Source organism: Lampetra planeri, chromosome 20 (genome assembly GCF_965212315.1).
Source record: "Lampetra planeri chromosome 20, kcLamPlan1.2.h2, whole genome shotgun sequence".
Taxonomy (NCBI): Eukaryota; Metazoa; Chordata; class Hyperoartia; order Petromyzontiformes; family Petromyzontidae; genus Lampetra; species Lampetra planeri.
Window position 1 is genome coordinate 7,184,888 of NC_136126.1, and position 16,752 is coordinate 7,201,639.

Genomic DNA, 16,752 nt, shown 5'->3' on the forward strand with positions numbered 1-16,752 from the left:
GTTTGGTCACCTGAGAATACCAGGGTTCACCATTCTGACCTGATTCCAGGCCCCAACGTGGTATCCCTTGATGGTACCCGTGCTGTGTGAATATTTACAAATAAAAGTGCCGTTCTTTGGAGGAGATACCCTGCCTGCTGACGTGTGGATGCGTTAACAGCCCTTTACGTGATGAGTGAAGGGGCCATACTTCTTTAGAATCGCTCTCATTTGAAAACGTGTCTGGTAGTCAGTATTTTCAGAAACGTATATACGCAGTGAAAAAACCCCGGTAAAAACCAGAGCTTTTAGTAGATCATAGCTACAGAAATGCATAAACCTAACTACCTATTCGGAACTATAATTACTGTAATGTGAAAATTCACTCTAATAATTGTCTGGGCTTATGCATCACAGGTATACTGTAATTTATTTGGCAATGAAGACAGAAATATACAATTTATGTGCGTCTTAGAAATGAACGTTTGTGTTAATTGCCTACATTTTCACTGAGCCATGTTCAAACGAGAGGTTATTTAAGTTTCTGGAATCAAAATGCCACACTTTGTACTAGATCACTAGGTAACATCCTTCAATATCTGGGCAATCAACAAGCTTTTCAAAATCTGTTTCCACATTTGCTCCTTTTTATCTACCATCCTACCCAATTTACCAACATCCACAAATCAGGTAGACCAGTCAGTAACGATATCATAAATATCATTGAGTAAAAGAAAAAAAGATTATGACAAATAATGGCTCTGCCAACCTCTGAAGCCAAACATTAGTTTTAAAACCCAGCTGCATTATGGCACTCTGCTTCAGAAACAGGATTTTAATTAACACTTAAAAGGACCGCACCATATAAAGGGTATGGAACAGGAGAGGGGTGGTTTATTAATAAGGAACAAGTTGCACAAGAGACAGTTACAGCACAGCGCTAGTGGATGATGAAGAGACGCTCAGTTTATGGTAGGAACCTCCTGGTTACACCAGGCCACTGGGGATTATTGTGTCCGTCGTGCAGGGAGGGGCTGGGTAGAGAGGAGAGGGTGGAGAGGGGCTGGGTGGGGAGGGTGGAGAGGGGCTGGTGGGGAGGGTGGGGAGGGTAGGGCTGGGTGGGGGGTGGGTGGGAGGGGTGGGGTTGGGTGGGGAGGGGCTGGTCACCCCGTGGTGCCCTTATAAAACTCAACGTTTAACCTACTCACGCCGGCTTGTGCCCGCCCTCAGTCGGGCATATTTGCGGAATACACCACGCCGCCGTTGACCCTGGCCATTGACCGAGCAATCCAACGTTCCTACCAGCTCCCTCCGCAGGAATGTGTTCCTTGTTGATGAGTAATTGTTATATTCTCGGAAGAACATCAAGAGCCCCAAAACAATTCTGTTTGACAAAAAATGCTTACAATTAGGATGACTTTTTGAATATTTAGTCTGCAGTGTACAACGCCCGGTACGTAAATAATGCCAAATAAATTGTGACAAAATGACATTCAATTTAAAAACACAGAAATAGGTTTACATATGCGCAATTGCTCAAGAAACGCTTACGATGTAAGCATTTATCCAAACTAGTACCTCTAAACAAATTTTTTAATCAGTGTAAGATACACAGTAAATTGTACACAGTACATGAATACACACATTTAGTGATGCGTTCTAAAGATAAACTGCAGTGTTTAGTAATAAGCATGTTATCATTCAATGTATTACTACAAGGAAGTTCTGGATTAATTTGCGTTCAGTACTCAACTACCTGCAAAACATAAGAATCCTAACTTCACAAGCAAATGTAACAGTGCATTTTTCAACATGAAAAAGGCACGATAAAACTCGTGACTAGTTTTAAATCTCTCTCAACTCTTGGCCACACGCAACTACTTTAAACTACATTGCAAGCCAACTTGAGCTTTCAGATGTATTTCATCTCAGTTCCAGATCGTATGCTTTCTGTAAAATGAATGTTCAGGTTAAAGACGCACAACAATACACAGCGCTTGAAGCTGACCTGTATTTGCCGAGTTAAGAAGGGCTGTAGTCCCCCCCCCCCTCACTTTTTTTACGAGCCTCCAAGTTGTTACGTTGCATTGTGCCCAATAGTTCATTCAGCACTTTACAGCAACGCCTAAAACAAGCAACATGCATGCACGAGACCAGTCTTGTTTTCAACATCACATTCAGGAAACGCGCACGACTGAATGGACATCGGATAAACTCTGAGATGTACAGCGCTATAAATGTATTGCTCATGCCAATGCTGGCGGCAGAAGGGCTTCCACTTGAGGGAGATAGAGGCCCTATAAAGGGTAGTTGGCCTACTCTTCCATGCTGGCCAGACAACTTGGAAGAGATACGATAACTCACACTTTGCCATATCACACACACACAATCTGCTGATCAACTGTGCTGTACCCAATATACTGTTGGGTGGTCAAGGGTGGGTTGATATAAGAAACTCGCAAATTGTTTCAACTGCTGCGCCAGACAGAACCGGCGACAAGTCCTGAGTACTCACCGTTACACCGCAGCAGCAGTATCCTGAAGCGTATCTCAACAAACGTAGCCATGTGCAGAGACGGGGAAAGCAGAACAGTGATTTTTAAACTCCTATAAAAGTAATGCAACCACAGTTGCAACCTCACTGCGGATATTAAGATAGATTTTACACCCTCCACCACTAACTGCCAGGTCATCACCAAACAGAATTTTCGGGCTACTAGCAGACTGCCAGCACAAAACCTTGAGGATTGCTGATTTGGTCTAGAGTAAAAAAAAGCGTGCATGCATTGCCATTAGTAATGTTTACATACTGCGGCAGAGAGAGGCCAACACGATTACCCTTGTTCATGTTTAGCACAGGAGAGATAAAGTACACTCAGATAACAAAGCACAAATGTGTATAGGCTGTGAAATGAGTGCAGCACAGAAAAGGTAATGGTGAAAGCAGGAAAAGGTAAGTGAATTTATCTCAGAGTGCAGATAATTTTCTGAATGTACACCAGTAATATTCATGGCAAAACCATTTCATATTTGCGATTGTCAAAACTATGAATATATTTTACTCATTGGGGAAAAACCAAGAGTAACACAACATTCTTAAATGCATTAAGATTTTGTTGAATTACCCAATGAATGGTGCTTCAATATTTCTTTACAATGCGAATCTACAGAAACGGAGTTAATTTGCGAACAAAAAAAATGAAATTGAGCATGATGAAAATATAATCGTTTAGCTTTATTTTGGTGTTTATCCTTTAACATTGGTGAAATATTTAAGACTATACATTTCAAACGTTCCCAGGAAAAAAGCATCTGACAAAATATGTTGGCAGGCTATAGAATGGCAGGCAAAAATATGACATTTAAATCAATAAATCAAAAACAAACATAAAACTATAGTAGACTTTCATTTATTTGTACAGGTGTTCAAGTTTTATATTACATAACGCTGACAATTCAGGAACTTTCAATTTAACAATTAACAGATCATATCTGCAACATTCTCCTTGAAACTGTAAAATCTGTGACCTCCTGCATGTCTTCTGGTCTAGTAGGGCTTTAACGGTTAAAGGCATAAATATGTTTCCGCAAGACATTGTGAAGATGTGTTTATATTATTAATGGAAAAGTTCTTGGAAAAATAAACCCACTCAACAGCAGCAAAACAACGACTCTCCGCCCAGCTGCCCCCAAAAGTAACGAGTGAAATAAACAAAAAATTATGGATCGTTAACAGTGTCAAATAAATGAGATGCTCAAAAAATAAATTAATCAACATTACAGCCAGCCTTTATTCAGACTGATTTAGAGAACCGCCAAAACAGTTATCGAGGTGTGACGGATACTGGCACGTACTAGTAGTGAGTGTCTGCTTTGCCGTCTGGATCAAGGTGTGCTTCATGCAAATGTTTACTGCTTGGGTGGGTGGGAAACAAACAGAATCTCCCCAGATTCCCCACCCGGTGACCTTGCACATCGATATGCCCTGTGCAGCAATGCAGAGACTCACTCAGTCGTGATACTTGATGCCTTCCAGTTAGCCACAGGCCAATAACCATATTTATTTGGCTCATAAACTCCGTATAAACTGTACAATTTATTTCACTGTTATCGAGCTATTAAATATACATATATAAAAAATATATTAAATTAAAAAAGACACGGACGCAATGAAAGAAAGCCAATACTTTTTTTTCCCCCATTTTTGTTGCCTTACTAGCAAAGACCAGAACGATGCAATCCTCGGTCAAACCGGACTTGGCTGTGAAGCTGGCACCGCAATGACTGGAGAAAATAAAGTTAAAACGTGTTCCGTCATTATGAAGCACCATCAACGAGCTTGGCTCTGTGCTAAAGTCAGCACCCTCTCTTGCAATGTGGATGCAGCCTTTCAGCAGATTATACGCTTGTGAACCATGCAGAGAGGACAGTGGCCTTTTTCTAGACTCTTACAGACAAAGAGGACCCCTGGCACCATGTCCTGAAAACTGGCTTCCTCAACATTCTTCCTCTTTTCTCACTTATTGGCAAAATATCAGCAGAGTACTGTTATCAGTTATGACGAGGGTGAACATGGTCATGCTAATATTACGCATTAATTTAAAAGCAGTCACAGCTATAGTTGTGTGTGTGTGTGCGCGCGTATATAATACACATACACACGTGCACAAATGGCTTTTGTTTAATATGGAACCCCAGGCTATAATTGAGCTTACTAAAAGGAGCATGGGTGTGTATGGTCAGCTTATTAAAACATTAACTGCCTTACTTTTAAGAGGATTAACTGCCTTACTCTTCTGTCAACATCACACGGCCGTAGCCCTTTCAGGGGTTACCCCACCCCCCCACACTGCCGTTAAGAGCTTGCGTTGGAGACTGCTGATATAAACCGATGGCTCTACCCCCGCCCACTGCCAGCCACCGCTCAACACTTCCTTACTCTGCACTGCTTTTCGGCGCTCAACCGTCACCCTTCCAAAACACCAGGTGGATGCTGTGGTCCGGCATGCTGGTGGCAAACACCAGACCCTGGTCGTTGCCGCCACTGAAGCCGTGTAGCCACTCGGCCTCGCCGGCTAGGAAGCTCGATCCACGCTTGGAGCGGCGGTACGAGGGCAGCGGCCACGTGCCCACGCAACGTTCCGAGCGCACGTCCACCACGCACAGGCTCCGCTGATCCAGCAGCAGTGCGAACGTCTCGCCAAAGCGCAGCAGCGACATCGGCGGTGCATCGCCACATTTCATCACCCTGTCGAGGCGCAGAGAACGGGTGGACGGCGTAGAATTTGTTACGAGCAGTGCTGCAAAGCACTTGAAAATAATCGTCATAATCATGATAGGCCTTGGTAAATCTTACTGTTTCGTGAAGGCCTCCACAAGCTGCCGCTATTCTATCTTGATCCTGCAAAGCGATGATCCCCCTAACAAATGCACATGAACTGATCCATCGCTCCTGCTTGGTGGAAGTTCTCTAGGATGCGTTCTGTTTCTTGGCTGGCACACCATCATTATTCTTGACCATCGGCCATTATAACTTTAAGCAACATGTACACTGCCCAACCCACTTACTATTTTTAACTGTTTGAATTATGTCTTTAACCTGCATATGCTCTAAAATCGATGTGCTCCCTCAATGCAATTTCTAGCATGCATCTCTCCATGCAAGCTTGATTAGCATGGATGGCTATGTATAGTGCAAAACATATTCAACATAAATACGGAAACATACATTTGCACAGTTGAATTTTTGTAAAAAATTAATGTTCACGACCATATTTTTTAACCATATGTAGTATGCGCACTGATTAAAAACTGCCTTCTTTAGACACATTGGCATGTTGCATTTCATTATCGAGTTCACCTTTCCAAAAGCACTCAGACCTGCTCTCAGCCGCCTTTGCGTCTGGCATCAGTAACATGTAAAGTATAAATTTCGATTTAAAGCTTTCGTGACTGCAGGGATTCACCTTCTTGGTTTTTTCGGTAAAATCACGTAAAAGGGAAATAATAAAATAATAAAAATTAAATTTGTAGAAATCCATCTTCAATTCGAGTTCAGCATAGACGGTCTGGTTGAGCACAACCTTTGTGTTGTTTGATTTTAAAACAAGGACTGCTTACGTTGTGGCCAAAACGTCGTGAGAATTGTATTTTATTATGTTTAATTTCTTATTATTTTATTATTTCCCTTCTACGTGACTTTACCGAAAGAACTAAGAAGATGTAAAGTATAATTCGGCCACGAAAGCAGCTGAAAAAAGGTGAACGTGCAATAAGTTTGCTTAAGGTGACAAAACAGACATGCCGAGAAAAAAAAAAGTATAATAATTTCGATTTAAAGCTTTCGTGACTGCAGGGATTCATCTTCTTGGTTCTTTTGGTAAAGTCACGCAGAATGGAAATAATAAAATAATAAAAATAAAAGATAATAAAATAATTTAATAATAGAATAAAAGAATATTGTATAACCTTTCATTTTTTTTATTTTATTATTTTCATTCTACGTGACTTTGCCGAAAGAACCAAGAAGATGAAAGTATAATAAGTTTGTCCTCAAAGCTTCCTCGACTCCCAAGACTAGTTTTGAAGATGGTGGGGTGTAAGCGAGAAGGTGGCACACCCACCTGATCTGCTGGTAGTTGGAGAAATCCCACTGGATGACTCCGAGGTCGGAGGCACACATGATCGTGCGCCCATCGCAGTGCAACTGAGGCTGCAGGCAGATGGTGCGGTCGTCACTGACAGACAGAGTTCTCAAGCACTGGCAGTTGATCTCACGACTGATGGGCCACACCTGGACAGAGAAAAAAAACACAGGTTCGCATTTCCACGTCCAAGTTCCAGATACGCTCGAGTAACACTTCATCTTCGGAATCCATTGACCCTCTCCTTATTTGTAATATTTTTGTTTTCTCCAAAATTGAGTTCTTTCAAACAAACACTGCATCCCAAGCAGCATTTGTTGTTTTACATTGTTCCTTATTCATTGCTTTAGTTTCCGTTGAACTTCTTCTGTACTTAAAAAACTAAAAGAACCTCAACCGGCAATGTTATTGGTAAAATAAATGTCAAATGAACGTTCTATTTTTGTGTGTCATTCACCTTCCAAATCCCAGCGCAATGACAAAAGGATTCTAACAGACAAGAGCAGCAACATGTGGATCAGAGAACAAACGGGGGGGGGGGGGGGGCAAAGCACTCATTACCAAGATAATCAATTAACCAAAGACATATCACCAAAGGGGCTGGCAAAATAGATTTACAGACATAACATAGCAAGAGTATCCGGGAGGCAGAGCAAATCTGGATGAAAACTGAACAGAAGGTGGTAATAATGAACCAGTAAATTATTTGTTGGGTTGCCTTTATGCAATAGCAAACAAATGATGCCTGATGATAGTTAGGAAGATAAAAAAAAGAGATAAAAATAGAGGTAAGGGCACTAAGCTGGCACGGACAAGATGGTGGGTTAGAATCCAGGCTGTGATTATTACGCGTGGCTCTTAAAGTGTCTCAGCCCATTGGCCAATGACTGCACACACACAAAAAAAAACCCCAGCACATTAAAACGAGATTTTTGTACTTATGGTAAATCTGGTTTTCGTAAGAGGTCGCCGACACGCTGCGAACACAGATATCAGAGACTGAAGGAGATGGCTGATAAACACAGGCCTGGACATTGTGGCCCTGGACCTCACACGAGAGGCAGTGGCAGCAGGGGCAGATAAGAACAACAAACCCGTGGGTTTTGAATGTATTATTTGCATATGCACTTAATATGGATACATTCCAGCCCGGGTTATTAAAATACGAGTTTAACTGTCATACGACTAACATTACTGTAACCTGGCGGGACCAGTGGATAAGTGTTGGCCCTTAGTGTGGACCAGAGGTCATTTGAAGGAGGGATGTTAGTAGCTCTCCTTTGATAACTGCTTCTATGGCTCTTCTCCAAGGGGTTGCACTGCTCTGCGAGATATCTCCATGGAATATTTGTCTCATGACATGCCACCAAATGCACAATGGGGATAGAATTTGAGAATAAATACAAAAACATTAAGACAAATTACAAGTGAAAATATCTATATTCCCATAGCATTTAATTGTGAGCAGATTACAGTGTCATAATTTCTGAATGTAAAACATATAAGTGACAATCAAAGTGTATTTCAGCAAAAATATTTTCAGTAAATTTGGAATGTTTATAAAGCAACAGACAAGGTTGCTAAGAGAACAAAATTTAATTTTGTTGCTTAACCAAATCACGTCACTATATATACACACAAACAGACGTTTGTTGCTGAGAAACTGCTGGAACTACTATTGTTGTCCTCTAAGAAAAATTTTAAATTTGGCACCAACATGGTCAAGGAAATGCTTAGACGTAGAAAAAAATGCCTTTCATACTCGTAACCACTGGCAGGTTGAATCTGCTCTTGGCTTTAAAAATCACACACTATTGGAGGTGAATAATTTAGAGCAATGGTAGAGGAGATCGTATAAATCTTGACTTGAAGCTTTCGTAACTGCAGGAATTCATATTCTTTGGGTCTTTCGGTAAAGTCACGTAGATAGGTTCACAGAAAATAACAAAAAATAACAAACTAGATTCGAAGTTTTCGTGACTGCAGGAATTATTATTTGGTTCTTTCAGTAAAGTCACAAAGAAAGAAATTAAATTAGGCAGATCTGAAACACGGTAGGACCAATACCTCGGCCATGGCTGATCATTGTTTTAATGCAGTGGGCTCACACGAAATTGATTTCTTTAAGAAGAAGGTACTTTGCAAACCCACTGGCTATCAACAAAGATTCGTTCATGAAGCCATCCACAAATAGACACACAACTTCAATCGAGAAGATGGGTACAAACTGAGCAAGCATTGGAAGGACGTTATCAACCAGTGTACGTCATAACTGGCTGTGATGTTCCCATCCTACCACCTTCCGATGTTAGTTGTTATTTTCGGCTCTCTGATTTGACATTAACAGGTTAAATTTCGCACACCAACACAGCCACCTCGCTCGCGAGCTCGACGTTGCTGCTCTGCGATCTCCCATTAACATGCTAATCTCTCTCATTAACAGAGCCACCTCCACACCCACGTGCAGGTCGCCCTCTGATATCATATTAACATGCTAATCTCTCACATTAACAGAGCCACCTCCACGCCCACGTGCAGGTCGCCCTCTGATATCACATTAACATGCTAATCTCTCACAGTAACAGAGCCACCTCCACACCCACGAGGAGGTCGCCCTCTGATCTCCCATTAACACGCTAATATCTCACATTAACATAGCCATCTCCACGCCCTTGTGGAGACCGCTCTCCGATCTCCCATTAACATGCTAATCTCTCAAATTAACATCACTAGCCCCACTTCGTTGATGACCCCTGGGCTACACCCATTTTAAACCTTTAAAACTGTCTCTGCCCCAGCAGCTTTCCCCCTCATTTTTTCCTGCTGATGACGATCGCTTGTGTTGTGATCGAAACGTCATCGTTTTTTGTCTTTTTTGTTATTTTCTTTGAACCTATCTAAATCATTTTACCGAAAGACCCGAAGAATAGGAGATAGTATATTTAGAGTGTTTAGCATGAGACCAAAACGTTTATAACTTTAGATCAACCCTAAAGTATAAGTGAAGACAATCCAGAGAACCATATTTTTTCTAATTTGGGTTAAATCAGTTAATTCATGTTTAAGTATCATCTTATCCTAAATCTCATTAAACATGTCACTACCTCTATCTAATGTTCAAAAGACATTGAACATTAGATAGATAAATGAATGGGGAAGTGGTGACGTGGTTAGCACGTTGCACTCTGAATCCAGCTATCCCAGTTTTATTCCCGGCAATTGCCAAATAGAGAAAAGTGACATCTGAACCATTCTTAGATCACCGCCTATACTACCCTGCACTTACCAGGGTGGTGAAGTACAGTCAAACAAAACCCATGTCCGACACGGCATGGGGAGGCCTTCATCCAACAGTGTATTGACAAAGCTACGCAAATAAATGATTAATGTTGTTTAAGTAGATGAAAGATATGGATATAAAATCTACGTAGTATCTCGCAAATACAAGGAGTACTTCACATTATTTATTTCAAGCCAACTGTAAATTACTCGAGTATCACATTTTTGCTGATTTTATTTATTCCTCCTCCATGAAGAGGTCATGTTCTTTTGTTCCAATTGCAGAAAGATTGGGCTTTTGTGAAAGCCGAGTTCATCTCTGGCTACAATCAAACTTTTGATCAAGATGAAGTGCTCAGTTGTTCTCGATTGTAAGGCATTAAATTGCTTTTCTGGAACAGCGATCGAGGGTGCACGGGGCTGAATGCCCGGCAGAGGAAGAGATGCTGTCCTCTTATGAGCAGATCAGGAGCATTGAAAAAGTGTAAACATATAAAATAAGATATATGGGGAGGGGAGGGATGGGGAGGGAGGCTTGTGAAAGCAGATGATTAATCCCTGACCTCAAGGTCAGCAGGCTTCCAACTGTCACTCAGACTTGGGAGTGAAAATTGAGTAGAGGGAGTCAGGGATGCAGGTTAAAAAAAACGCACGTTACAAACGTAGAAATGAATATTTAGCTTAAAACGCGGTGGTGGGTTTGTGAGGAATGCTGGCAGTAGGCTGTACGTGCTTCAGTGATCTGTGAGACCAGGTGGCAGAGCAGTGGGCTGAGAGATGGGATCGGGCAGCATAGCAAATGAGTCATTTTCTGGGATTTTCACTATGCACGTGTGGTAGCGAGCACTGTTCCTGCGATGTCATCTCGTCAACCTGCTCCATTACCCAACACAAAAAGCTGCCACAACTCGCAGCGCTCCCCCGCTCACATGACTCTGGCTCTGTCACGCGGCGCATACACAATGTGTAATGCTCGTGCCACACCGCTCAGGGATTGCAATGCTCTGCAGCGGAATGAAAATGGAGATAATAACAGTGAAAACATAATAAATGCCACCTTGGTAGTGTACCTTGAGATAGGTCATTTTGCACATAAGCCAATAGATTAATGCGTATGTCGTGATCCCAAATAAAAAAAAGACAAGAATCAGATTCATGATATCTCTTAAAATGGCAAGACATTTTCAATATTTCACGTAGACAAAGAATGCTGTTATTGGTTACACTATTTACTAGTTCATTAGAAACAGGCAGCACATTGCATAGTAAGGATGGCTCACTCACTCTCAAATCAATTAATCTATAATTCACACAATTTTACAATTTCCTTTTTTAATGCTCTCTCAACACCCTGAAGAATATGCGAAACTCCTCTTATCCATGATCATATTGCCTGCTACTCCTATTATCAATGCAATTCATGTTATATGTAAGTAGATTCTTCCTGTTGTCAATATTTATTATACATGGATAAGGCAGGTAATCTGGGAGTGGTCTCCCAGAAGCACTACTTTCACCCTATAATCCATGTCAGTTTAACACGTAGGCTTTCACGACCAATATAATCCATAATAGAGGTTTTTGAGTTAGATCGCGTAAATATCTAAATGTGTCATTAAAACCCGCCAACACACCGGTGTGCTGAACTAGTGACGAATTGGCACGTTCTGTTTACGTGACAACCCTTACTAGTTGGCTGTGTCAGGAGGTGACGGGTTTTAACGACATATTTATATATTTACACGATCTAACCCAAAAACCTCTACTATGTATTTTAGTCGTATTTATGTGAAAACGAGATATCTGGATGTAGCCATGTTTCATAAATAATACAAGTCAGCTAGAAGTGGTGAAACAATAAACCAATTTTACACGCCTATGCCAAACTATCTGTAGTCATGTTTGCAGACAGGCCTCAGATAATAGATTCCACGAACAGTGTCCGTCACATCAACGCAGATAAGGGACATTTCATTTGACAGACAAAATGTCGAGGTTTTGGTAAACTCTCAAGCACAACCAAAAGTAGAAATAAGCAGAGTAAAAAATGTGGATAATTTCAGATATTTGTTGGGCAGTGAAAACTTTTTCAGAACAGGACATTAATGGTACACAGCATCAAAAATTGTACTTCTCCAATACAACCACCCCTAACCTCAATGGCACTTATTTTATCGGTCATACACACGAGGCTCCAAATTAGGCCTATTAAGCTGCCGATGACATTCGCTGATCTGCTGACACAATTACACAACTCTCAATCTCAACCCACTGCCGCCGCTTCTCTGCCGCGTCATGCTGTTCATTGAGTCAACATTTAGTTTAATGTGCCTGCATTTTTTTTAATCAGAAAAATTACCTATCAAAGTATAATTCAGCCATATGTTAAATGGAAAAACTCAAACATCCCAAATCTTTTACCCAGACACAATTTTATAACTTATTGGCAACTCTGACAACGGCAATTAACCAAAGCACTTAATAAAATCCTTTATTTTGTTTTAAGTGAAGGTGACTGACCTCCAAAGAACAAGCCTGCTATCACTAAACTACAATCTTGTTTGACAGTACTACATACATATTAAATGTATGGTTCCTCACGCCGACAAAGAACAAGCCTGCCATTAGTCTACGATCGTTTTTGACAGCACTACATATGCATACAAATTATAATGATTCCTCACGCCATACCCATTTAATCAAGCATAACCTTTCCAATTAAAACATCAATTACGTTACTATTCTAATGTGAAAGTACTTTTTTTTTGTAAATTGTAGAATAAGAACAATTTTAATAGCATTTATACAATGAACAATTAATTCACTTACAACCTAACTTTTAAAATACAATTAAAACTGGCAACTTTCAACTCTCATCTCCAATGAGTTTGGCTTCATAAAATAAATATTGAATTGTGAACTCTGGTAAAGCCATGAGCAACCACGTGCTAAGAAACATATCGCTCCTGAATTTCGATTTAAAGCTTTCGTGACTGCAGGGATTCATCTTCTTGGTTCTTTCGGTAAAGTCACGTATAAGGGAAGTAATAAAATAATAAAAATAAAACATAATTGTGAGAATTGTGTTATTATGTTTTATTTTTATTATTTTATTACTTCCCTTCTACGTGACTTTACATCACTCCTGCTTCACCTGCACGAGGCATCGTGAATACAGCATCATCACAATGCGCCTCAGCCGAGCAGAAATGGTGCGAAATAAAATGGGGTAGTCAACCCAAACTGGAAGCGACCTCATGTTCCTACTACTGGAAAAAGTGCTGTTAAACCAATTGGGCCGATGAGGCTGTTAATGGAAAACCAGTTGTTCCCATAAATTGTGGGCACATGGGGGGAAAATTGCCTCTATATTTTGGCGACCTCACAAATGTTACAACTGCAAGATTCCAGATTGAGCTCGCATATCGACGAAATTATTGATAGAATTAACTCGTTTATTCAGGAATTTGTTAATACAGAGCCACGGCCTGAAACGGGCGCACGTGGGTGGAGAACTTATCGGATGGTCACGTGCTGAGCTACAGCTGTCATCGTGTACCTGCCAAGCTCTGTCGAGAATAATTCACGTGCGGCCAAGGACAGCGTGACGAGGCAATCTTTCCACCCGAAGCCTGAAAGATTTGCACTCGCACATTCTAAGCGGGAATTCCAGTTTCTGGTCAGGGCAATTATTTTGTAGATCAGGACATCGAGTATGTTTTTGTTCCTATAAAAACCACAATGCAATTTATGTTGCGAGTGATTAGTCACTTGCAGCCTTGATCATGCAAGGCTGTATGCCACTTCAGTCGAAGGGTCTTTGTGACAATAATTCACCAAGCCAGTCACAGTCAGTAGACGGGTTGGTGAAGATGTGGACTCAGAACTGGTTCATATAGCACATTCCTGCGGAGGGTGCTGGTAGGAACGTTGGGTTGCTCGGTCAATGGCCAGGGTCAACGGCGGCGTGGTGTATTCCGCAAATATGGCCGACTGTGAGGGCGGGCACAAGCCGGCGTGAGTAGGTTAAACGTTGAGTTTTATAAGGGCACCACGGGGTGACCAGCCCCTCCCCACCCAGCCCTACCCCACCCAGCCCCACCCCGCCCCTCCCCACCCTCCCCACCACGCCCCTCCCCACCCTCCCCACCCAGCCCCTCCCCACCCAGCCCCACCCCTCCCATTATTGGATGCACGACGGACGGACACAATAATCTCCTGTGGGCTGGTGGAACCAGGTGGTTCCTACCAGTATCACTCGCTACTGATATTATCGATGGCTGGGAATAAAAAGTTATGATACCAGGTTCAAAACGCAGTGCACTACCACTTATGCTGAACTTCCTTTTCACCTTACGTAACCAACCGTGCTTATTGGAGGTGCGTGGGAAGGACAAACTAAACACAAAAAGCAGTTTTCAATTTAGATGTAAAAGTGCACTATAGCAATGTGGAATTTCCAGCACAGGCTCAGAGGGGTGTCAACAAGAGGGGAGCTCCACCTAGGATTACTCATATGAGCAGGAAATCACTATGCCTTGTGTTTCTCAGTGGAATTTTAATGACGTGAAATGCAGAATGTGTTATACATGAGGGGGACATTCAAAAAGTCTTAATAAAGGGCTACTGCAATACGCCACAGCATACAAATGTACAACCTATTTGACGCCTCAAGATGTTGTACCAATTGCACACAGCGCACCGATGTTCTGCGTCATGTTAAAACAACGTTATTTTACGAGTGTTCGTTGCGAGTTTAAGATAACGCTCTCAAAACTGTTAGATGGCCACATTCTTGTATAAAGGTATTATTTTACGGTTGCAATAACTAATACGGAACATGAGTTGGTACACTCAATAAGGTCAGGCTATTATTCTGTTAATATTAAACAGGTGGCAAAATATTATGTTCTTTAAACTGGTACAGAATAATACAAATGTTTAAGAAGTTAATGATAAATTGCTCGTAAAAAAATCAATTTTTAGTACTCCACAAGAAGTAATGATCCACTGCTACAAGTAAGCATTAACATAATTTATGCAGCAATCATTGAAGCAGTCACACAGAGCAATGAGATGTTGCATGTTCTACACTAATAACCAGCCAATGCAAATCCCGGTTTAATGATATGCAACTTGGAAGCTATTACACGCGCAAGCAGCCAAAGCAAATTGCATGTGGGTGGCTTTCAATATAAAGCATCTAAAGGTGTGCTTTACAAGTCCAAGTGGAGAATTCCTTTCGCTTTAAACGGCACGGCCACCATTAAACATCAAGGATTGTGCAAGAACACAGTGTACGAGAACTACCATACTTTGCAGTTTAATGATGATATTCTGTGTAAAGAGATACATAGAAAAACACAAAATAAATAATTTACAAAAAGTGTCCCCATTAAGCTGCCTGCAAAAGATGTACACTGTAGGGGTTTATGCCTTCCAGCATATTACAAAAAAGTAAATTCAAAACTTACATAAAACACCATGTATGCAGGGTCAATATGTATTAAATATAAGCATACACAATGTTTTTTTTCCATTTGAATAAGATATCGGAAGTGAATTTCAGTACGATGTTGTTAGATTATTCATAAGCATATGTTGTTACTTACTATCAGATGGGTATTCGAGTCGTTTTGAGAAGATCATAAGCACAATGATACTTATGACTACTCTCTTCCTATTATTTGGACTGATGCTTTTACTTTAATAAACAATGCATTGGTGTATTTATTAAACTTAATTCTTAAGCTCATGCTACATGCATAGAACCCATGTGAAAATACATTTTTTTAAAGTAAATGTTCTTATACATTGTATGTAATGGGTTCACGTGACCCTGAAAGGTCCCACCGGCCCCCCCTACGCTCACCACAATTAAAAATAAATGACTCTTCAACCAAATCGTAACCATGAATTATGAAAATGCATTGAATCACCATGGGGTGCAGGGGATGGTTAACCCTACCCTTGAGCACCGAAAACCAGCAATAATTACAATAGCAGTGACTTTTACGAAATCTCAAGGCAAAAGAAGAAGTCAAACTTGTTTATCATGCTTAGACTTTAAGTATCAGACTAGACCTGCCCTTTGATGGTTGCCCTCTGTTTCACACACATGATATATATTTCTGCCTGGTACTATTAATCATGCAGTGAGGTCCACAGCCACTCGCGGTTGGCATGTTATCGCCCAAACTAATACAGCTTGAAATTGGCACTGTATGCCCAATATACCGTTCTGCAGCACTAAACAGGTTTGAGAAGATGATGATGGATGATAAAGCAAAGAACCTTAAAATAACAAATAATGCGATGTTGATATCTCTATGTGAAGTCTGCACAACATGAAACTGGGTTCAAGGCCAGGGCAAAAGAGATCATCTTAGAAATGGAGGAAACGGCTAAGTTTGTACACAGAGTCGGTTTACCTAAAATGTACCGGGGAATATTTGGGGTATATTTCACATTGATGTTTGTTTACATCCAATTAACATGTGCTATAAATCACAAGTTTTTCTTCACTGAATGCCATCTTTGTTTATAGCTATATTTCAACGAGCCTCCAGTTTTTAATAAGTGGACACTTTTTATGACACGAAAACTTTGATTCGAAAAAAAAAGGCGATGTTATGTTTTTAAATGGCTAGACAAAAATAACAACATGAGCAATTTAAACAATTGTTGTGCAGCACGACCACGCGGAGACGGAATTCACTGCAAGGGCTGATGCCGTTTATTAACACTGTTCACACGACACTAACTCACACTACAGGCAGGTGCTCTCTATTCTTGGTCCTTACTCTGGACCCCCAAACTCGATGTTATCCTACCCTCGGGGCTCTCTCGC

General features: G+C 41.0%; 1 protein-coding gene across 4 annotated transcripts in view; it reads right to left on the bottom strand.

Annotated features, from left to right (window-relative positions):
* Positions 1-3,373: 3,373 nt before the first annotated feature.
* Positions 3,374-16,752, bottom strand: part of FBXW2 (F-box and WD repeat domain containing 2) — a 127,086-nt gene continuing 113,707 nt past the window's right edge. For 2 of the 4 annotated variants that reach the window (XM_078603446.1, XM_078603444.1), the window contains 2 exons: positions 6,603-6,772; positions 3,374-5,227 (listed from right to left, as the gene is read on the bottom strand). In XM_078603446.1, the coding sequence (XP_078459572.1) occupies positions 4,939-5,227; positions 6,603-6,772 (459 nt within the window). In that variant the 3' untranslated portion in view covers positions 3,374-4,938. The remainder of the gene's footprint in view (positions 5,228-6,602; positions 6,773-16,752) is intronic. The other 2 variants (XM_078603445.1, XM_078603443.1) reach the window with 1 other exon arrangement.